This window comes from Engystomops pustulosus, chromosome 11 (genome assembly GCF_040894005.1).
Source record: "Engystomops pustulosus chromosome 11, aEngPut4.maternal, whole genome shotgun sequence".
In the NCBI taxonomy this organism is placed as follows: domain Eukaryota; kingdom Metazoa; phylum Chordata; class Amphibia; order Anura; family Leptodactylidae; genus Engystomops; species Engystomops pustulosus.
Genome location: NC_092421.1, coordinates 20,133,680 through 20,156,583, shown reverse-complemented (window position 1 = coordinate 20,156,583; position 22,904 = coordinate 20,133,680). Strand labels below are relative to the sequence as shown.

Here is a 22,904-nt window from a genome sequence, read left to right as displayed (position 1 = left end):
GTATTATGGTGCAGGATGAATACAACAGTATATGGAAGGTAATGGACATGGCCCGACATGGGCAGAAGATGCAATGTACCCAGACAAGTAAGTGGCTTAATAGATGCACATGACACAATGTAGATGATAGATTTATGTGCTGCTACATGGCTTATTTCTAGGGAATACATTGCTAGAACAAGTTCTCCGCTGATCTGGGTTAAAAGTGAAACGTGACAGAACAGGATAAATAAAATCAGTATTATAAATACACTGAATGCAGACACTATATACAATCTGCTCTCTTCCTCCTGCTCTATAACATGCTGCCTACTAATAGGTACATTCAGAATTTTTATGAAGATGGCTTCTATTATCATGGATTTGTAGTGTCCCCTCAGTTGGGCTATAAACAAATAAACAATCAAAATGTTGAATCCTTTTAAAGCGGACCAGTTACTTCTCTCATTGTATCTTTTTCTTCACTTATATCTCACATGAAAGAAAATTTCAATCCGCTAGTGAGGTTTATACAATAAATATCATTTTAACCCCTACTTCATAATTTTACTCAGTTTTATTACTGTTTTAGCTCCCATCACTCAGTGATTCAGACACATTATGATTCCTAAGAGATGCTATGTGCTGACAATGTGCTTAGATTAATAGGGTACAAGGTTTATATACACTTTCATTTAGCTTCTGAAATTTCACTAGTATCTGACATGTAGAAAAAAGAGATGAGACAGATGAGACAGAGATGAGAGATTATGAGATCCATGAGATGCATATAACATACAATGACATTCTCAGGTTTGCCATCTTAGCTATTACACACTGTCAGCACCACTGTGCCTTCCGCCCGATGCCCTGGATAAAGACTGATCGCTGGTTCAAGTTCAATACACTGCTCTACAATAGTTTTTCATTGTAGAGCAGTGTAAACTGTCTGAGCATGCGCAGATGACCCGGATGGGCAGCCCCGGAGCACTAGGCAGACTTCGAGGCTGCCCAGAAGAGGATCGGATCCCCTGGTAAGCGGCACGGGGATCCGATCCACAGCAGGAACACCCTTACACGCCGCGGTCATGCTTGACCCGCGATCGGAGTCATGATAGACAGCTGACAGCCGCTGCTTCTGGTACCGGCTCCGTTCGTGAGCCGGTCCCAGAAGCTGGACGTTATACTACGTCCCGGTGCGCTTAGCATGTAGCCGCAGGGACGTAGTATAACGTCGTGGTGCGCTTAGGGGTTAGTAGAGGTAATAACAGTGAAATAGAGAATGCGTTATTTTGTATTTATCCATATTAAATAATCTTGTATTGTATTGTGAATACCCCTTTAAATAAAACTGCTTCCATCAGCTTTGAGAAGAGTCTGCAGGATGTCATGTGACTTATGGTTCCTATGGACAGAAGGGAAAGTTTACCAAGGTAAGCGCAATATGGGTGACCGTATTGGGGTACAGAACCTGTCCTATGAAACTTTTATATGTAAACCACTCTCTTTAATGAAGGCCTATTTTCAAGATTGGTCATTAATCTGACTGGAGGGACGGCTGCTGCATTGGCTGCAGTTACAGCTTTCGGCCACTACACTTGGCGGAGTCAACTGGTTCTGACTCTATGGGGCTCATTTACTAAGGGTCGCGCCGCTCACTTTCGTCAGACTGTGCACCTATTTCGGGGATTACTCGGCTTGGACAGGTATTTAACAAGTGTCTGCGTTGGTATTTTGACGCACGACTGATTCGGACTGAGCGCAAGATTTGACTGTCAAATTGTCTTGCCACTAGGGGGCACAGTGCATTATCATCGGACAATGCACTTCCGGTGGACTACAGCAGCCAGGTATGATAGCCCATCCATGTAAATGCACAAATAAACCCCTTTAATGCTTCTATGCGGATCAGCAGAACTTCCTATACGTCTATATCTGATAGACACAAACTTTTTACTTGTTCTTTAAGTAATTCTACCCAGTAGCAGATTGAATTAAATAAGAACATTTGAATCCATGTGAGATTAGGGGGGGGGGGCGCAGCTACAAAGAGTCTTCACTTCTTAATCTCTGCAAGTGTTTCTCTTAATTAACCTTCATTATTAAAATCAGGCTTTCTGGAAAACTGTAGGCAATCTATAATAAATAGGTCCTGGATTGTCTGCTGGACTCTCAGAACAGGCGAATACTCCTTTCATGCCTCTCATTAAATCGGAGATCGTGTCGCTGTTTGTTGGAGAACACTTTGCACACGGTAACATGAAGAGGATGAAGACCATGGAGCCGGTTAGTTGTGTAAGAAAATAAACTAGTGTGGTCTATAATAAGGTCCCATGGAGAGGATGACCAAATATTTGGGAAAATTTATTAAAGGACAAGTCAGGACTAATGGTGTCACATTGTGGCCAGGTTTGGTACCACTTATCAAAAATCTTAAAGGAGTCGGCTACTTCATGTTTTCTGTAATTTGTGAGGGTGCAGGATATTAGGTAACTTACCATTATACATCTCATAAATGTTCTGCACCACATTATTGATAAGTAAATCCCACTGCTTCAGAAATGTCCTTTCCCTCATCTATTTATGTGATCTCTAACTGTCCGCGACTAATCTCCCTTCCAGGACCTTATGATAGCAGTCATGAATAAAAGCTTAAGGTCCTGGAAGGTAGATTTGTCACGGACCCTCCATCTGTGGCCATCTTATGGACAGGATGAGGTAAAAGACAGGAGGCTTCACTTAACATATCAGGAAAGCAGAGCAGAACTTAATAGATGTAGAATGGTAAATCACCAGATAGACTTGTGCATAAGCAGAGTTTTTCGCACGAAAAATGTGCAGAAAAACCATAACACTTTATCTATTTAAAAAAAAAAAAAACCTCACCTTTCCAACGTTCCCCACAGGTGCTCTTCTGTCTTTTGAAGCCCCGTCTCCATGTCCATGTGGGCTGCGTCGCACATACCATGAGGCCAGCAGCTTGCAGACAGTGTGTACACCTCCATCAGCACACACTATGATGTCTGCAAGCGGCTGACGTCATGGTATATGTGGGCACCAAGAGCCTGAGCTCCAGAAGACAGAACGTTGGAGGTGAGTAGATTTTTATTTATTTTAGGCTGGGGATGGGCTGGCTCCTATATACTGGGGGGACATGGGCGGGCCGGCTCCTATATACTGGGGGGACATGGGCGGGCCGGCTCCTATATACTGGGGGGACATGGGCGGGCCGGCTCCTATATACTGGGGGGACATGGGCGGGCCGGCTCCTATATACTGGGGGGACATGGGCGGGCCGGCTCCTATATACTGGGGGGACATGGGCGGGCCGGCTCCTATATACTGGGGGGACATGGGCGGGCCGGCTCCTATATACTGGGGGGACATGGGCGGGCCGGCTCCTATATACTGGGGGGACATGGGCGGGCCGGCTCCTATATACTGGGGGGACATGGGCGGGCCGGCTCCTATATACTGGGGGGACATGGGCGGGCCGGCTCCTATATACTGGGGGGACATGGGCGGGCCGGCTCCTATATACTGGGGGGACATGGGCGGGCCGGCTCCTATATACTGGGGGGACATGGGCGGGCCGGCTCCTATATACTGGGGGGACATGGGCGGGCCGGCTCCTATATACTGGGGGGACATGGGCGGGCCGGCTCCTATATACTGGGGGGACATGGGCGGGCCGGCTCCTATATACTGGGGGGACATGGGCGGGCCGGCTCCTATATACTGGGGGGACATGGGCGGGCCGGCTCCTATATACTGGGGGGACATGGGCGGGCCGGCTCCTATATACTGGGGGGACATGGGCGGGCCGGCTCCTATATACTGGGGGGACATGGGCGGGCCGGCTCCTATATACTGGGGGGACATGGGCGGGCCGGCTCCTATATACTGGGGGGACATGGGCGCGCCGGCTCCTATATACTGGGGGGACATGGGCGCGCCGGCTCCTATATACTGGGGGGACATGGGCGGGCCGGCTCCTATATACTGGGGGGACATGGGCTGACTGGCTCCTATATACTGGGGGGACATGGGCTGACTGGCTCCTATATACTGGGGGGACATGGGCTGACTGGCTCCTATAAACTGGGGGGACATGGGCTGACTGGCTCCTATATACTGGGGGGACATGGGCGGGCTGGCTCCTATATACTGGGGGGACATGGGCCGACTGTCTCCTATATACTGGGGGGACATGGGCCGGCTGTCTCCTATATACTGGGGGGACATGGGCCGGCTGGCTCCTATATACTGGGGGGACATGGGCGGGCTGGCTCCTATATACTGGGGGGACATGGGCGGGCTGGCTCCTATATACTGGGGGGACATGGGCGGTCTGGCTCCTATATACTGGGGGGACATGGGCCGACTGTCTCCTATATACTGGGGGGACATGGGCGGGCTGGCTCCTATATACTGGGGGGACATGGGCAGGTTGGCTCCTATATACTGGGGGGACATGGGCGGGCTGGCTCCTATATACTGGGGGGACATGGGCGGGCTGGCTCCTATATACTGGGGGGACATGGGCGGGCTGGCTCCTATATACTGGGGGGACATGGGCTGACTGTCTCCTGTATACTGGGGGACTTGAGCGGGCTGGCTCCTATATGCTAGAGGACATGGGGGGGCTGTCTCCTATATACTGGGGGGACATGGGCCGGCTGTCTCCTATATAATGGGGGGACATGGGCCGGCTGTCTCCTATATACTGGGGGGACATGGGCGGGCTGGCTCCTATATACTGGGGGGACATGGGCGGGCTGGCTCCTATATACTGGGGGGACATGGGCGGGCTGGCTCCTATATACTGGGGGGACATGGGCCGACTGTCTCCTATATACTGGGGGGACATGGGCGGGCTGGCTCCTATATACTGGGGGGACATGGGCAGGTTGGCTCCTATATACTGGGGGGACATGGGCGGGCTGGCTCCTATATACTGGGGGGACATGGGCGGGCTGGCTCCTATATACTGGGGGGACATGGGCTGACTGTCTCCTATATACTGGGGGGACATGGGCGGGCTGGCTCCTATATACTGGGGGACTTGAGCGGGCTGGCTCCTATATACTGGGTGGACATGGGCTGACTGTCTCCTGTATACTGGGGGACTTGAGCGGGCTGGCTCCTATATGCTAGAGGACATGGGGGGGCTGGCTCCTATATACTGGGGGGGCATGGGCTGACTGTCTCCTGTATACTGGGGGACTTGAGCGGGTGGCTGGCTCCTATATGCTAGAGGACATGGGCGGGTTGACTGGCTCCTAAATACTGGGGGGTGGCTGTGACCAATGCACTTCCAACCTAGGCTTATTCTGGAGTCAATAGGTTTTCCCAGTGTTTTGCATATGGTACCCAATTATCCTGCCACCCTCTCAACAAATAAAATCACAAGAAAACTTATATAAAGTAGCCAACACCTTTACTCTTTATAAAAGCTACCACCCACCTCTTTACCCCTGAAATTGTAAGTTTAATTTAAAGATTTAATTCCCTCTAGGTGGAGATAAATGGTAAATTCGGCCCTTCACACATTCTACCGTCTTTTCTTCGCTATTGGCCACTGTTCCTTTAATAAACCAAACGTAGGGAAAAAAAAAAAACACACGCTTATCAGGGGGTCTAAATAAAATATGATTTCTAGGTAATGAATTCACCCACGACATGAAGGAAATTCAATACCTGACAAAAGCTCCCAGACCCCTCAGTCTCTTTACATCTAATTTTCCAGCAGCTTGAAAGCATTTTAGTCTTGAAGAAAAGAAATCAATTAGAGAAAGAGACAATTATTACAGTCACAATGTTTGGACCAAGTGACAGATCCTACTCCGCAATGTTACATGTATTCTGCAGAGCATCATTACCTCTCTACGCTCATACACTTACTGTATGTGGTTGGAAGGGAAGATGTGCTATTATTTTTGGGTACCCAAGACCTCACATTCTTGCAGGAGGGTCTTACATACCACAAAGTGATCTGTTAGGAGGGTGGTCTTAAAGAATGATTGTTATGCAGAGCTAAAAATCTGCTGTTGTGGATGAGGTCTTAAAGAGGTTTTATGCAAATTACAGGGGACCCACCTTCTCACCTGATCGGGATCGTGCCAGTTTGGGATTCCTTGATCCAGCGATGGTCGGATTTATGGACCAAACACAGTGCTGAGTGAGGGACTCTGAGCATCGCGGGTATATATAATGTAATGAGTCCCAGCAGCGACACTATAATCATACTTTTCAGTACGGCACAGATGTCCCACAGGCAATAAAGGGGCTCCTAGCATTATAAATCGCTATGGTGATCGGAATCACTTCCTCTGCACGGTCGTCAGTCCCAGTCTACATATAGGGGGGATTAGTACTGGGATCACAGGAATCTCCTCCTAAATGGCCACAAACATCCCATCCCTGACGGCTTTAGTGTAGCCAAAATCTTTTAACCCCTTCTGCACTGCTCCACATAAATATACAGCAGCTTTTACTGTGACAGATTTCAGAAAGGACATTTTTTTTTTTTTAACGTCATGACAGTGGCCAAATTCAAATGGCTATATCTCCTGAACCCTGGCACCTAGAAACACAAATCAAATTAGACAGGAGAATTTCCCCTTTAATACGAAATATGGATTGTGTATGGATGAGCCAGAGAAACCCACCCTTAAAGTTGTACTAAAAAAGTAGATTTTTCTGTACAGCTTTCTATTGCCGATTGTAAATTTAAGAGTGGATAACTCCAGTTATGTTGAGCATCCATACACAATCCATATCATATTAACAAGGAAACTCTCCTGTTTAATATGAGACCAGGATTCTGGTTCTAGGTGCAAGGGTTCAGGAGATATAGGAGATTGAAGTGTGCCCCCTCCAGCAGGTCAGCAGAATATAGAAGAGGCTGCAGGAAACACTTTCCCTTTTCATTATTGCAGAAGTACCTGCACCCTCTGCATCTGTAGCTGAACCTGGGGATGGGTGATGGAATAATGGTATACATATTTATAACATAGTTTGATAGTTTGGCAAAAGATACTTAAAAAAAAAAAAAATTAATTGGAAAAATGACAAAAAAAGATTTTTTAACATTTGTTGTCAATTATCAACAAAGTTTAAATAGTTAATTAAAATTATTGTATCAAGATAAAGTCTCACATGTCTTGGAAAAAAAGGTAAAATTTGTTATGATATGTAAAGCCTTTTCCAGAGATATCGTCATTTAAAAGAAGTGATCAGCAGAACGTCACAAATTGACCTGGTCTTTCTGGCACCAATGACCATCGGTACTGAAGGGGTTAATTGTGGAATGAATTAAAGAAAAAAAATAAAAAAATAAAAAAATCATTACCTGTTCCATGTCTGTGCTTTTCCTCTTTCGAGCAGGTCTTGATATTTTCACAGTAACGGACGAGTCGTCCCCATGATGTTTCACCTCCATTTTGTTTGGCTTCGCTGGGCTGAAACGGATTTCCATCTCCGGCTTCGGAAACCTGCTGGTCCTTCCATTCTCTGTAGAGATCATAGAGGAATCCAACACCGTGTCCGATCCATCCTGGGACTGGAACATAGAGGTGTCAGTCCTATTATAAATTGCAACAAGACAAGGAGGGATCTAAAAGGAGATTTATCAGGAATGACTGTCCTTGCCTATAACGGAGCCTAATAAATGGGATCGCCTGGCAGTCGGCTGTCAGGTCACGGTACAAAGGCTCCGAAGAACAGAGAATGTAGTCATGATGTGAGATAACTACAGCATCACATCCCAACATAGACATGGTATGTCCTAAAATCCAATTATTTCCATTCCATAGGTCGGAGGAAGTTCTCACCCGAGTATCAGATGCCGAATCATCAGGACTGGATGCAGAAGACTTCTCTTCCCGGGAGGACATTGTAGATTTATCTTGTGTTTTCATCTCCTACGACAAAAAAAAAACAAATAAATAAATAAATTGTTGGCTCTGTTTGTCAATATCAAGCATAATAAACCAGAGGCAATATTTTTATATTTGATATTCAGGGCCTCCTTCCTTCTAAAATCAACTTCTATAATTATGATAATGCGTCCAAAATGCTCATAGGGTGTTACTAGAGTGCCTCCGTGCTGTAGGTTCGCAGGCTGTTACACTGTCTCGCCCTCCGAATTGCACATTCAGCCTGGTGCAATCTCTCACATTGGCGGGAGGGGAGAGTTTCTGTGAAGGTGCAGCATGGACAGGCTCTAGTAACACTCACAGAGGATTTCAGGACTATTAGCATCATTATAAAAGTTGCCACAGTCACGGTGCCTGGATTTATGAGAGACTGCACCAGGCTGAAGGAGCAATTCGGAGGGCGAGACAGTGTAACAGCCTGTGAACCTACAGCATGGAGGCACTCTGGTAACACCCTATGAGAATTTTGGATGCATTACCATAATTATAGAAGTTGATTTTAGAAGGAAGGAGGCCCTAAATATCAAAACTGGTTTATCAGGATGGATCTTGAAGGTAGATTTCTTTTAATACAATTTTCACAAGGGGAAATGTTCAGATGAACCATGTAGACTAACAGAATCACTACTATATGAGCAAGTATCATATAATAATTTCATCACAACCAGCTACTACACATACGGTTGCCGATTTAAACCTGTTTAACCAACTTTATTTATGGCAAATAATTAAGGTTAGATTCACATCTTGTTTTATGCCGTCCATTGTAATGATATGTCAGGAGGATTCCCAAAGTGTCCTTAGACTGGGGGGGTTGCACATACAGTGAGATACATTCTCCGGTGAAGTTCGCCCCCGATTGAACATCATCAGCAGATCGTGATTTGCTGAAGCTTATGTTCTAGGTGTCTATGAGTGACATAATTAGGCTTTTAATGACAGGAAAAACACACACAATGTATGCTCAGCAGAGACCGGGGATGGATTCCCTACAGTGGCATCCATCCCCCCATAGCCACCAACGACATCCTCTGAATGTATAGTGCGCTCTCCAAAATGAGAGTTTACTGCCAAATGCAACGTTTATTCAGACAGACAAAGGTAAAAAGGACAGTTTAGCATGAAGCTTTCCTGACATCAAACATGTTCATTTCAATCTAATTTGTGCAATGTACAACTCAACCCCTTAAAAAAATATATATTAATATAAAATATATATTTATTATGTATATATTACCACATTTGCTAATTCTATAAACAAAAACATGTTATAAAAATTATTCTACCAAAGAGATTAGAATGTCCTGAAAGTAGAAATTGTTGATTTGATAGCAATTTTAAACCTATCATTTAAAGAAGAAGAGAACTGCAAAAAAAAAGAAAAAGTGAGACCTGGACTCTCATGCGTCAATGAAACTGTCACAAAAGGGTTAAAACAGGACAGAGCAGCAGATCAAGACGGAGCGGGGAAAAATAAAAACAAACCCTGAAGTTAAAAGTGAATATAGTCTTACAGCGACTTTCTCCTCCTTCTCTGCTGTGGCAGGGGCTATGGGCTGGGGGTGTTCCAGCTTGGATAGTTTGTCCTGATGCTCCTTCAGCTGCCTCTTCAGATCTTCCACAGTGGACGATTCCTACAGAAATAAGGAATAATCTCCATTTTAATCTTAAAAATAATAAATGTGCACAGAGTTGAGCAATAGGTGATCAGCATCAGTAACACGCCTGAAAAACATTCTATTCTATAATAAATACTAATGATTTTAGCTTCTATGAAATGTAAGGGTTCACGCCATCTGGTATAGAGCAGTCGGACTTCCAACACCAAGTCAGGACTATACTCTGCAGCGGCCACTGTAGGAGCAATGTAGTATTACAAGGCGTCCTTTCATATGCACGGCTAACTAAGTAATTAATTGGAAGCACAGTGGCTCAGTGGTTAGCCCTACAGCCTTGCAGCGCTGAGGACCTTGGTTGAACATCGTGCACGTACCGCAGGAGGAAGCGCTTCTCCTCTACAGCTCTTTAGCATTTCAATTTCTTTCTCTTTCTCTGCATTGCTAGAAAGTAGGGCTTTCAGCTGCACTTCCAGCGCGGAGACAAGTTTGTCCCTTTCTTCCCGCCACTTCTGTAGCGTATTGTCTTTTTCCGCCAGCTGAGCGATGAGTTGTTCCTGTAAGGGAAAGCAATTCCTAGTAACCTATAAGACTTACAGGTCCAACAACATTACATAGAACGTGATTATACAGATGCATGTACTCTGTGTGCATGGTGCTACTATCTCTGTAGCTTTGTATGCAGACCCTCACCCGATAGTTACTGCCTTCCAGCTGCAAACAGCAGAGCGGTGGCCCTTGTGTCATTGGTGTGTAAGGTACGCTCACATGTCATTAAAGGGTAGAAAGGACTCCCCAAAGCGGTGCAGGAATAGGGCCTGCTCTACAATTTGAGGCTCAGGGAGCGGTGTGTATGAGTCCATAGAAGAAAACATTTGCTGCACATTTATGTGCAGGAGGCCAATCAATTAAAGGGATTGGCCACTTAAAGCCTAAAACTTTAACAGGTCAAGCGTAAGGACCCCAAAAGGCGCACCTAAGATATATAGTTGCACTGATAGTTTCAAAATTAATAGGAGATGTGATTTAGGATAATCACAGTCTAAGGCCAAGTTCACACCACATTTTGATCCTCTGTTTTAAAGGACATCTACCAGCAGGATAAAGGTTTGTAAACCAAGCACACTGACATACTGAGGTGACCCCTCTGGCAGAATCCACTCTTAAGTTTTTTAAACCCTTGTTTTGACAAACAAAGGCTTTAAAAATCATGCAAATGAGTCTGAGGGGCTCCAAGCTCCATTAACACCTATGAAATGCTGATTTGCATAACTTTTTTTTTTTTTTAAAGCCCTGGCATAAGAAGGTAAGAGAAGAGCAGATCCTGCCAGTGGGGGCACGCACACCACAATGTCAGTGTACTTGATTTACGAACCTTTATCCTAGTGGTAGAACATGCTGGGAGGATTTCACACGCGTCCTTATACAGCAGGGTACATCTCTCGGTGCCTCCTGCTTCCCCCTGAATGCTGGACGATGTGCGAACATTAGCAGCAGTCAATGAATGACTGCTGCCGATGCTGGGGTTGCTTCCCCAGTGAGGTCACTGTCCCCCAGTTACATCCATGGGGGTTGCCTTCTTCCCTCCTAGAAAGCTACTCAGCCACTCATCAGAGGCTGGAAAGATTCAGTACTGTTGCATCAACCCCCTCCTAGACTTCAATGACCTATGCTGAGCCTATACAACACTCAGCTGGAGGCAGCAGGGCGGAAAGACATGGCTTGCTACAGCATTCCATCCTGCTTTTATGAAATAAATACTGGCAGACCAAGGTATAGTTTTTACCTCCGTCTGGCCAGTATATATCTATGTATACACTGAGCGTGTACAAAAGGAGAGGCTTCAACCTAGTCTAAAGGAAAACCATCTAAGAGGAGGCATAAAGTTACATAATGATGTTATGCAATGATGTGCTGAATTTCTGATAAATCCCGCACTCCTAGTCTAGTACCAAGCTATCTGTATATAGCAGTATATACTCATCTGCCCCATCTACACATCACTATGAATCGCTTACCATTTCCGCCTGCTGCTTTCCGTAACGCTCCCGGTCATCCACAAATTTTCTCATCTCTCTGTTCCTCTGATTCTCAGATTCTTTTGCCTGCGAGATAAGAATCTTCCTTTCTTCAAACCATTTCTTTTTATCATTGTTGAATTTCTCTTCCAGCTCCTACAAATTAACCAAAAGGACATCAAAGAATTAAAAAAAAAAAATGATTAAAATGATATTTATCTAAAAATGGAGTGAAATTATCTGCACACATAAAAACATCTTAAAGTTCGACCGTGTAACAACTCCAGTATCACCACAACCCAAGATCCGCACCGTTAGTTGGCTCTGTAGTTTAATCACTTCTGTCTTGCTGGTTTCTGTGTTATTACACGTCTCTCGGCTTGGCTCTAGAACATTCTCTTTGCCCAATAACTTTTCTCTGTATTTTTGCTTCCACTGCTCCAGTTCTGTATAAAGGACAATAATACAGGAATATATCAGATATTCTTTCATGACAATAACACGCACAACATGACATGTGACTAAGAACAGCTAAACCAGGAATCAGTGATGCTCTCAAAGTCCCAGATTTCATCAATCACTTACTCAGTACTCAAGTAGAGTCTAAAACTCAGATATTCAAGGTCTGAGTGGAGTCTTAAGTATGGAAAACGCAGGTCAAACTCTTGCACTGAACATGACTGTGCGAGTCCTTACACATGGCTGCTCACAGCGAGAGATTTTTTTTTTTTAAAGGATTTTATGGTAGCCCTCGATTACAGCTTCAATCTCCTGCCAGATGCCATTTAAAGGTGTTTTCATCCCCCCCCCCTCCAAAAACCATCAATACAGATAGAGCTCAGTGATACGGATCAAACCTGCTGGTTTCCCCTCCCTTACTCAGCCTCATCGTCTCTTATCTCACAGCTCCGTGTGATAGAGCTCAATCCTGCTGCTCCCCTCCCTCATTAACAACCACTTTAACAGTGAGCCGTTTGCTGTGAGATGATACAGCTCAATGCCAGTGCTTCTCCCCCGGGGCCGCTCCGATCTCACAGCAGACAGCTCAGTGAGATACAGCTCAATCCTGCTGCTCCCCTCCCTCATTAACAACCACTTTAACATTGAGCTGCATGCTGTGAGATGATACAGCTCAATCCCAATGCTTCTCCTCCACAGCCACTGCCATCTCACAGCAGACAGCTCTGTGGGATAGAGCTCAATCCTGCTGCTCCCCTGGCATCTCAGTGCAGACAGCTCCGTCCCTCCACCAGTCACATCCCACTCCTCTATATGCACACTCACTACTCCATCTCCTCCAACATGTTGCAGTGTCAATAGATAAAATACAAAACATTGCAAAAAATATCTTTCTTAGTCTTTATATATCACTATAACTAAGGGTTTATCTGGCATTATCTATTGCTATATTAGCCCTGCTGCATAAGTGATGAAGGGAGGAGGAGAAAAGTGCTTGTGCATTGGGACCGAGACAGCAGATAACATGTGACCAGTGCTAGTGTAACTCTCACAGCTCAACCGTGGGATGTAGAAATAATTGCAAATTGGAAATTATTATTTATAAATTCGTAGCAAGAAAAGCTCAGTACAAAAAACACCAATTTAAGTGGCACTTATGTTACTACAGGCAACTAGCATCTTGTTGATTTGATTTCTTTTGCATAAAAGTTGTAATTAGCCTTTAACCTTTGAGATAGAAACAGGCATGTACAAAGTCAGGCAGCCTAAGGCATCACTGTCTATGGACTGGGAAAGATTCAGGCACTTACGTCAGGCAATGTGAATGGAGGCTAAAAGATAATTAAGTTTGTGATCTCTGCAGCTCCTCCAACTTCTTACTTTTCATCTGTTGCCGATACACAAACTAATAGTGAGGCAACGTCTAAGTGAACACAAACTGCTTTTTCATACGAACCACTTACCTTCAGCCAATTTCTCGGCTTCTGCGGTTTTGGCTTCGAGTGCTTGCTCTTGTTCTTCCTGGGTCTGTTCCTGCTCGATAAGTGTCAGCTTCATGTCTTCAATTATCTTTTCTTTTGCTTTAACCTCTGAGACCCAAAGAAACAAAATCGGTTTTAGCCACCTGAAATCTGTATTCTTTATGCTAAGCTACGTCACAGATGGACAGCAATATATCCTAGCACGGCATATAGAAGATTACTAAATGGTACATGGAAATTATTGAGATCTTTGTAACTTTCTCTGTATAGCTGACCTAGGGCAGGCGGTCCCCTACTTAGGAACACCTGACTTACATACAACCCCTAGTTACAAACAGACCTCTGGATGTTGGTAATTTATTGTACTTTAGTCCTAGCCTACAATAATCAGCTGTAACAGTTATCACAGGTGTCTGCAATGAAGATTTATTGTTAAGCCTGGTTCTTATGACAATCCAACATTTTTAAAATCCAATTGTCACAGAGAGCAAAAAAAATTGTGACTGGGGTTACAATAATAAAGTATACTGTTACTTACATACAAACTCAACTTAAGAACAAACCTACAGACCCTATCTTGTACGTAACCCGGGGACTGCCTGTATTCTGTCACCTCCATCTGTGCTGACCTGTACTGTGAGACCATAGATTGTGTAAACAATTCTAGGGACACCTACTTCTGGAGGGGCTGCTGCTCCCTGCTCACTCTGGTGAAGGTCAGGTGATGCTCTCCATGTAGTTAGCAAGAGAGTCTTGTGCCTCTATGAATGCAGAAGACTCCTGCCTCACTATTATTATTATTATGCAGGAGGGCTCCCCTCTTCCTCATCAGTTCCTACATAGTGACTATACAGATATTGCATGTAAGATTTAGGCTACATTCACACTACCGTATGGAGGACGTATATACGTATATACGTCCTCCATAGACGGCAAATGGCGCACGGCGCCCTAGGGGAGCGGTACGGTGCAGCACACGTGCGGCACGGTACCGCTCCGTACCCGGGAAAAAGATAGGACATGTCCTATCTTTTCCCGTAACACGGCGCCGTGCACCATGTATCTCTATGGAGAGGGGCGGGGGTGAGCTGCGCTCACCTCCTCCTCCTCTACCCGTGCACTGCCGTTGCCCGCTACGGTACGAGCGGGCAACTGCAGTGTGAATGTAGCCTTAGGCTGAGATCAGTAGATTGACTTCATGGAATCTGATTTGCTTCCAACTTCCTTCACCAGAGAACACAAGGTATAATGGGAACTATGGGCAGCTTGTAATTAACTCCGCTTTAGGGCAGAGACAGGAAGAGTTTAGACTCCACCCACTTCTCTGCTGCAGAGTTAGATTTATGTCAAGCAGCTCAGAACAGAAAAATGCAATAATTCTGGAAAGTAAAGGGCGAGCAGTGAAATATGGGCAGTGTTCTATTTTAAAATGGGAAATCACATATGACAACTTGCTAAGAATCATTATGAAAATAGTTACACGACGTTTCCAACAAAGTATTCCAATTACTATGGCAGATTGACACAAAGGTTCATTTACTGTTTTCTTGTGTGTAGTATTAGTCAAAGTAGACAGTAACTACAACCACATTGCAGTATTCCTAGAGCAGTGATGGCGAACCTTTTAGAGACCGAGCGCCCAAACAACAACCGAAATCCACTTATTTACTGTGCAGTGCCAACATGTAATTTTTAGCAGTAACTTATTGCTATCTGTTCTTCCACATTTTTTAATTGTATCGACCACCTGAGGCCACCAATACACTTGAAAGAAGAAGGGCAAATTCAGACCATCATTGTAGCTTCTCTCCAGGGTCTCTCTGTACAGTTAGAATGGTTTGTCCAACACGATGACCTCCAAAGTTCTTTTGTCAAAACCTTTTAATTTTCCCCGCATTTCCAATTAGTCAATAAAGTGTCACTTTAAAAAAGCGCTGAGAGCAGTTGCCTGGGAAGGCAGGAAAATTCGGTGGATTTGGTCCTGTTTGGTGAACTCTGTGCTGGGGGGATGGCCTGAGTGCCCACAGAAAAGGCTCTGAGTGCCACCTCTGGCACCCGTGCCATAGGTTCGCCACCACTGTCCTAGAGTATTTTATTAAGTTAATCTATAGGCAACAAAAGGTTTACATTATATATGTCACTTTCTGATAACCATGTGATTAATTTTTTCAGAGTAGCTTCGAATTACTTCAAACCAGTCAGTCTCCATACATACACATAGCCCATGTTCACTCTCCTAAATATCACAGCGATCATAAGTTGAAGCTCATTACCTTGACAAGCCTTCTGGTAAAGCGGCATAGCGTTTTCAGTTTTCTCACTGTGCTGTTCCTATTAAATAGTGTATAGTATCGATCAATAGTAGTATTTATCCATTTTTTAGATGTATACATACACACACACAGTATATTTGTGTCATTGTACAGTAATCTATACAGGAAACTAATTCAAAGACTGATCTGTAGGGGTTTTTATGTAGTAGGGAGAGGCATCTTGTCTTTAGTTTTTATTAAAAAAAAAATATATAGAAAAAAACTCAGTTAAAAAAAATAATAAATCCAAGAAATGCCATGATTTTGACTTTTTTCCCCCCAAAGTATGCTCCCCAAGGCACACCCATAACCCAGCAGCCACTGGACATACATTGGAATAGGGGCCCACTGCTTCAGATAGATAAATCGTAGTGACTTCCCCATTAGGTCAGAGGTTTGCTACACAGTACAAAGTGCAGAAGGACTCACAAACCTTTGTAAGTTGCTGAATTGTCCTTTGCTTTACTTCTAGCTCGCAAGACATCTGCTTCTTCAACTTCTCATACTCATTGATTTTGTTGTTTAGAGTTTTCTTCTCTTCACGCATTGTAGAAATCTGCAACAACATTTCATGGAAATTTACCATCAAAATCAAGCATGATAAAAAGCAGGGACACATACTTATAGATCCAGGCACTGTCACCTTTTTTATCCATGGCCTCCTTCCTACTGAAATAAACTTTGAAAATTATGCTAATGGATCTAAAGGCTCTGGGCAGCATATTCAAGCTGTCCAGCTTATTCATGAGTGGGAGGCACAGCCACACCCCCAGTGCATGACTGACAGCCTGTATAATGGTGTAATGGCTGCTCCATGTGCTTCCTGGTGCTGGCGGCCCCCTGCAGCCTGTGTGTGTATAGGAGACAACAGCACCAGGCAGCCATGTTATAGCAGAACATGTACTTGTGTAGCTGATGTCTGTGTTTTTGTATGAGGAGGGAGAGCCTGTCAGCAGATACACTAACTATGCTTTACTATACATTACACACAGACATGAGCAGGGGGAGGACAGGGGAGGGGGAACAGGGGTGACATCACTGCCTCTGACCATGTGACCAGCCTCATTTACATAACAAAAGATTATTTTACAATGATTAATGTATGATATGACTAGATAAAGGCTGTGATGGATCCTTGTGAGCTGCTCCAACAGGTAGTAGTGACAGGACTAGTGGCAGAGACCTGATGACAGGTGTCCTTTAAGTAGGGGACCACCTGTATATATAAATCGCAGAATATGCAAAATGAGGAAAGACTGACCTCTCTTTCCACCTGTTGCATCTGTTTCTTGGCATCAGCCAGTTTCTCCTTTAACTCGGTGTAGTCCTCCTCTTTCCTCTGAAGGTCGAGCTGTACAGATTTCAATTGCTTGTCCTTCTGCAAAAGGTCTTTCTGTAACCTGCACACCACAACAAAACAAGGCGGAGGAGAAAGGTTTCTAGTCCATTCTACACAAGACAGAGGCTGGAGATCTCCTCCATCATTTCTTACATCCACAGTCACAGCCTTTGTTATAAAGCCATGAATAAGAGAATTCCATTCAGGTTAAAGAAAGAATCTAATATCTAAGTTACTACAAATAAAGAACTTTAGAGTAGAAAGAAAACAGAAAATTCACAAAAAAAAAATCCCATTCTGTCCTCTCTCAGCCCAAATATGTCTCATCAAGTTAAGGCCTCATGTGTTTTCCTTGGATCAGCAGTGCACGTCTCACCCACATGTATTCATGTGTATATAAAAGGGTTGTACAGGTTTGAATTATTTTAAAGGGGTTTTCCCATCTAGACATTCACATTTAATTAAATTAATTTGCCATATGTAAACATTTCTTTTCATAAACATAGCAATGTTGTCCCTTAGAAACAAGACAGCTTCCTCGGATACGACCACCTCACACTTTGGCTGTGGTGGCCAGACATGCGCTATTGAGTTCTGCCTCACCAGCTGGATTCAACGTTCATTACCACAGGACGGCTGTAGGACCAGCAGTAACTCCCGGACATTTCATACACAAAACCTTTTTGTTTCTTTATGCAATCCCTCCAGCAGAGGTGGCCGTATCCAAGGACACACTATTGTTTCTAAAAGGGATCATATGGAGAAATTATCTTCACACAGGAATCTTTTATTTAATAACATCTAATTGAAGAAATGTATATATACATATGGCAGATTAAAGCAACTGAACGTGGATGCCCAGACGAGAATACCCCTTTAAATATATGGCTTGGGAGGGGGCTTGCAGAATAATAAAATGCATATACTTACCTTTCTCCCTGCTCCCGTTCACCTCATTTGTCACTACTGAGTCTTCTTTACACAGTGCCTTCCCATCCACTGCTGCATCCCTACTAAAGCACCAGTATCTGTGAGGCAGGGGCAGTGGTTGGGCCGCCACTCTCAGGTCTCTGTATGCAAAGACCTGTCAGTGACCGTCAGCACCGCAGATAAAGGGAGCTGGGAGAAAGGAGCTGGGAGAAAGGCAAGTATATGCGATTTACCGTATTTTTCGGACTATTAGACGCACAAAAAATCCTTTGATTTTCTGAAATCAAAGGTGCGCCTTATAGTCCAGTGTGCCTTATATATGAACCGTACTTACAGACAACAGCTGCCTTGAACTGTGCACAGGTCTGCCACCTGCTGGTCATTCATCCTTATAATCAGGTGCGCCTCATATGAACCTAGATGTTTTAGCAGGCATTTATTGATGGTGCGCCTTATAATCCAAAAAATACTGTATATATTGTTTAAATGCCCCTCTATGTCATATTTAAAAACCTGGAAAGCCCCTTTAACAAAGTATATTACAAGGGTCACTATCATATTGATTCATGTAGTTTTGTTAAAGGTTTAGTTACACTTTAAGGAATACTATACACCCAGACTGTTAAACAATGGAAGGCACTGAAGCAGGCGTGACACTGCCGAGCCATCACACTTACTGTTCAGTATCTCCCGCTGACTCTTTGAGACGCTTCTCCCGCTCGTTCCTAGAAGCTTCCGCAGATGCAAGTTCTTCCTGCACCGCTCGTATCCTTTGTTCTAATTCCTTCTTCTCATCAGTTAATTTCTTCTGGTTCTTTTCACAATCCATGTGTTGGGCCTGGACTTCTGCCAAGTGTTTCTCCAGCGTCTCAATGGCAGCAGATTTTTCTTTGCTCTCTTCTTCCAGATGGCGAAGCTTTTCAGACTTCTCTTTATAAGAATCCACAAGGAGTCGCAGGTTCTTTATCTGCTGGCTATTTGATAAGAGCTCATTCTTATAGTCTATTTCTTGCTTTTTAAGACTCTCCAAATGCCTGGTTGTTTCTATCAATTGTTCTCGGAGCTGGACAATAAGTTCATCTTTATCCTTGAGGACTGAGATTTGGGAGGACATCTCCTGCTCTTTTACATTCTGAAGAGCGGCCATTTCGGTTTTCAGGTCATCCAATTGTTTTTCAAGCCGCAGAAACTGCTTGTTCTTTTTGGAGGACTCTCGAAGTACATCTTGACATTTGTTCCAGAGACCTTCTATGGCATTATAAAAGGTGCTCTCGCGCCCAGATGCCATTTTTCCCTCTTGATTTTCAATTTGCCCGAGGAGGTTCCTCTTGGATGAATCTTCTATTAGATCTGTCAGATTAAGAAACTCCACCGAACCAGAGTCCTGGCTAGAATCAGTCTTTGCAAAGTCATCTAATCTACTTTGAATAGCTTTGACCTGGGCAACCTTATTGGCAATGTTTAATTGGCCGTGATCTACCTCCAGCTTCAACGTGTTGATCGTTCCTTCCATGCTGTGCGTCAGATCTTTTTGCTTCTGCAATTCGGAAACCATGTTCTCATTATCAGATTCCAATGCAACCATCTTCTCTTCGTATCGAGCAAGTTTTTCTTCTAATTCCGTAACGGACTGGGAAAGTTTCACCATTTTAACCCTATATTTCTCGTTTTCTATTTTAACGTCTTCCAGTTCACGCAGCCTAGCGATGTCATCTCCGTTCTGCGAGGCAGCTTTGTGCTTTTCGTCACTTTTCCTCAGATTGTCATTAGGATTTATAAAATCTAAAAAGCACAAGTTAGTATAAACAGGGTAAATAATGTAATCAGGCTGGAATACGTTTTCTATCCAAAAAGAAACTATAGCAAATTTGAGATTATCAGGGAGAAATGGATGGAGACTGCGGGTCTGCCGTCGAGACAACTGCTGCAATTTAGGGTTTCAGAGAAAGATGATATTGCAGGATCGATCTAAGAGAATAGAAGAGTGTCCGTATATATCTGGTCGTACCATTGAATTCTTTGAATCCTAAATCCATTTCTAAAATCAGTGATATTTAATGGAAATCCACCATCAAAATCAAGCATGATAAACCAGGGACACTTACTCATAGATCCAGGCAATGAGACTGTGTTAATCTTATACAGGCAGTCCTTGGGTTACGTACAAGATAGGGTCTGAAAATTTGTTCTTAAGATGAATTTGTATGCAAGTCGAAACTGTATATTTTATAATTGTAGAACCAGACAAAAAATTTTTTTGGCCCCAGTGACAATTGGAGTTTAAACATTTTTTGCTGTAATGGGACCAAGGATTATCAATAAAGCTTCATTACAGACACCTTACAGCTGATCATTGCAGTCTGGGACTATAGTAACATCCAGAGAGCTTCACCAGAGGTCAGAGGGGTCTGTCTGTAACTAGGGGTTGTCTGTAAGTCGGGTGTCCTTAAGTAGGGGACCGCCTGTAGTGTATTTATTTTAATATCAACTTTAAAAAAAAATTCTAATGAACCCCTGTGCTCTGGCTTCACAAGCCATTACACTGCAGCAGTGAGCACAGAGTAGAATGGGGATAGATTTTAGAAGGAAGGAGGCCATGGATAACAAATAAGTCACGGTGTCTGGATCCATGAATAAGTGTCCCTGGTTTATGATGGATTTTGATTTTAGATTTTCTTTAAGCAATGCTTCTTGCCTCAATGAAAGGCTAGCTACCTTACTTCATCAGAAAAGACGCATCAGCAACTGGGCACAGTGGTTTTTGGCTCTTGTGAGGTAGGACAGCTTTGCCCATTTTCATTGCCAACATGCAGGATATATTTTTTTACTTTCTTCCTTAAGGTGGTATTCCCATTTCAATTCTGTATCAATTCTTCAATGTTTTCTAGATCTCTGCTTGCTGTAATTCAATAGAAATCTTCATTGTTTACAGTTTCCAGTGGACAGAAATCTGACCATGATCACACAGGTGATCAGCACAGCTCGTTATAACCCACAGCCCTGATTATTCTGATATAACGAGCCGCGCACCTGTGTGACCATGGTCAGATTTCCATTTAAGTAAACATAGAAGCTTTCTATAGAAGGACAGCAAGCAGAGATCTAGAAAACTAAGAAATTGATACAGAAAGTATATTGGAAAATTGTATAACTTTTCAACATTAATTTGCTGAAATGGGAACACCCCTTTAATTTAGCCCCCTCAAAAGACAGTTTGTCTCCATCTATGCTATGAGACCATAGATTATGTAAACAAAAAATTCTATAGAGACCAACTCCTGGAGGGGCTGCTGCTCCCTGCTCAGTCTGGAGGAAGTTGGAGGTCAGGTGATGCTCTCCATGTAGCTAGCAAGAAAGCCATGTGCCTGTGTGAGTGCAGAAGACTGCTGCAAAAAAAATAAAAAAATAAAAAAGGGGAAAAGGAAGAGGCTCATGATAGTTAGTGCACAAAAACTAATAAAGGGAATTGGCCATCAGTTAGTTTTGACCATAATAATCAGTCAACAGTACTAGGTATAGTCCCTGAAGATCTGTGTAACCCTACATTTGTGTTTAATGCAGGTAGCAGCAGGACTGTGAAAAGTGGACTTTAATCCAGGTTTGGGCGGGTCTATAGAGCTTTCTGCTCTTTGTAATGAACTATTCCACAGCCACAACCCCTGCTCTGAGTAACTGCTGTAAGGATCCAAACAGAATCTTGATAAAACTCCTACTCCTAGCAGAGGGGAGGAGATGTGGACCCGCACAGTGCAGAGAAAACTATTCAGGCTAAAAAAAAACCTGCCTCGATGGAATAGGATTCTACCTTCAGTCTTGCTACAAGTAACAAAGGCTGTATTCACACTAATGTGTGCCCGCTATACCGTAGCACGGCGGGCACACGGCGCCGGGGAGAGGAGGTGTTGAGTGCTGCTCATCCCCGCACCTCTCCATAGTGATATATGGCGTATCGCGCCCTACTCCAGGGAAAGATAGGACAAGTCCCATCTTTCTCCCGGCTACAGAAACGTATCGCTCCCATATAGCGCCGTGGGCCCATTGCCGTCTGTGGGGGGGGGACACATACGTCCCCTATACATTTGTGTGACTATACCCCAAGTGTTGATCAAAACTGCTGATTCGCTTTAAGAGGGCCCAATTGACTGTTCATACACAATTGTAATCTGGTTTCAGGCAAAAGTGTACTTAAAGACCCTTGCCAGAAAGAGCTCAAATTTTCAAAGGGGCAAGAGCAATATTTTATTCACAATTTAGATTTCAACCTTTACAAAGAAATTGCAATCAGATGTTTCAAAACTGGAGAGAAATGCACTGGAGAAGTGGGGTTAGTGGCGAATGAGGCATAACATTTATTGCGGTGGTAATCCCATTGGGCTTTCCCTGCCCAATTCGTCTGAATGCTGGGTACACAGCACGACTGCCACCTATGTGCATGGGATTAAGGTTTGCCATATTTTATACAAGACAACATTTCTCTAATCCTGAGAAAATTGCTTTTTCATTTAGATGCCACAAATTGCTCCAAACCATTTTTAAATAAACAACGACAAGTGAATGAAATGCATTTTTATGGACAGTCCTTCAAAGAGTCTGGAAACTACTTAAACAATGAAAGGAAGCTTTTCCAATTACCTATAAAAGGTAATTAAAAAAGCAAAACTTCGGCTAAAAGAAGGAACAGAAGACGATCCGTTTTTAGCAAAAAGGCTATTTCAATTAAGTTACTATAAGCAAATAGGGAGAGATAAGGAAAGCGAAGAAGAGCAGGGGAAGCCGCACTATGGAGACATTTGCCCAGGCCATGGACAAAGCTAGGATCTAGTGGTGAGG

At 43.8% G+C, this 22,904-nt stretch overlaps 1 protein-coding gene across 2 annotated transcripts in view; it reads right to left on the bottom strand.

Moving 5' to 3' along the window:
* The window catches only part of KIF20B (kinesin family member 20B), a 65,371-nt gene that overhangs the window by 7,363 nt on the left and 35,104 nt on the right, over positions 1-22,904 (bottom strand). For both annotated transcript variants that reach the window (XM_072131374.1, XM_072131375.1), the window contains exons 20-30: positions 18,752-19,856; positions 17,067-17,205; positions 16,239-16,361; positions 15,767-15,824; positions 13,476-13,601; positions 11,866-11,999; positions 11,554-11,709; positions 9,913-10,092; positions 9,434-9,553; positions 7,815-7,904; positions 7,334-7,543 (exon numbers count right to left, since the gene is read on the bottom strand). In XM_072131374.1, coding sequence (XP_071987475.1) covers positions 7,334-7,543; positions 7,815-7,904; positions 9,434-9,553; positions 9,913-10,092; positions 11,554-11,709; positions 11,866-11,999; positions 13,476-13,601; positions 15,767-15,824; positions 16,239-16,361; positions 17,067-17,205; positions 18,752-19,856 — 2,441 coding nt within the window. The remainder of the gene's footprint in view (positions 1-7,333; positions 7,544-7,814; positions 7,905-9,433; positions 9,554-9,912; positions 10,093-11,553; positions 11,710-11,865; positions 12,000-13,475; positions 13,602-15,766; positions 15,825-16,238; positions 16,362-17,066; positions 17,206-18,751; positions 19,857-22,904) is intronic.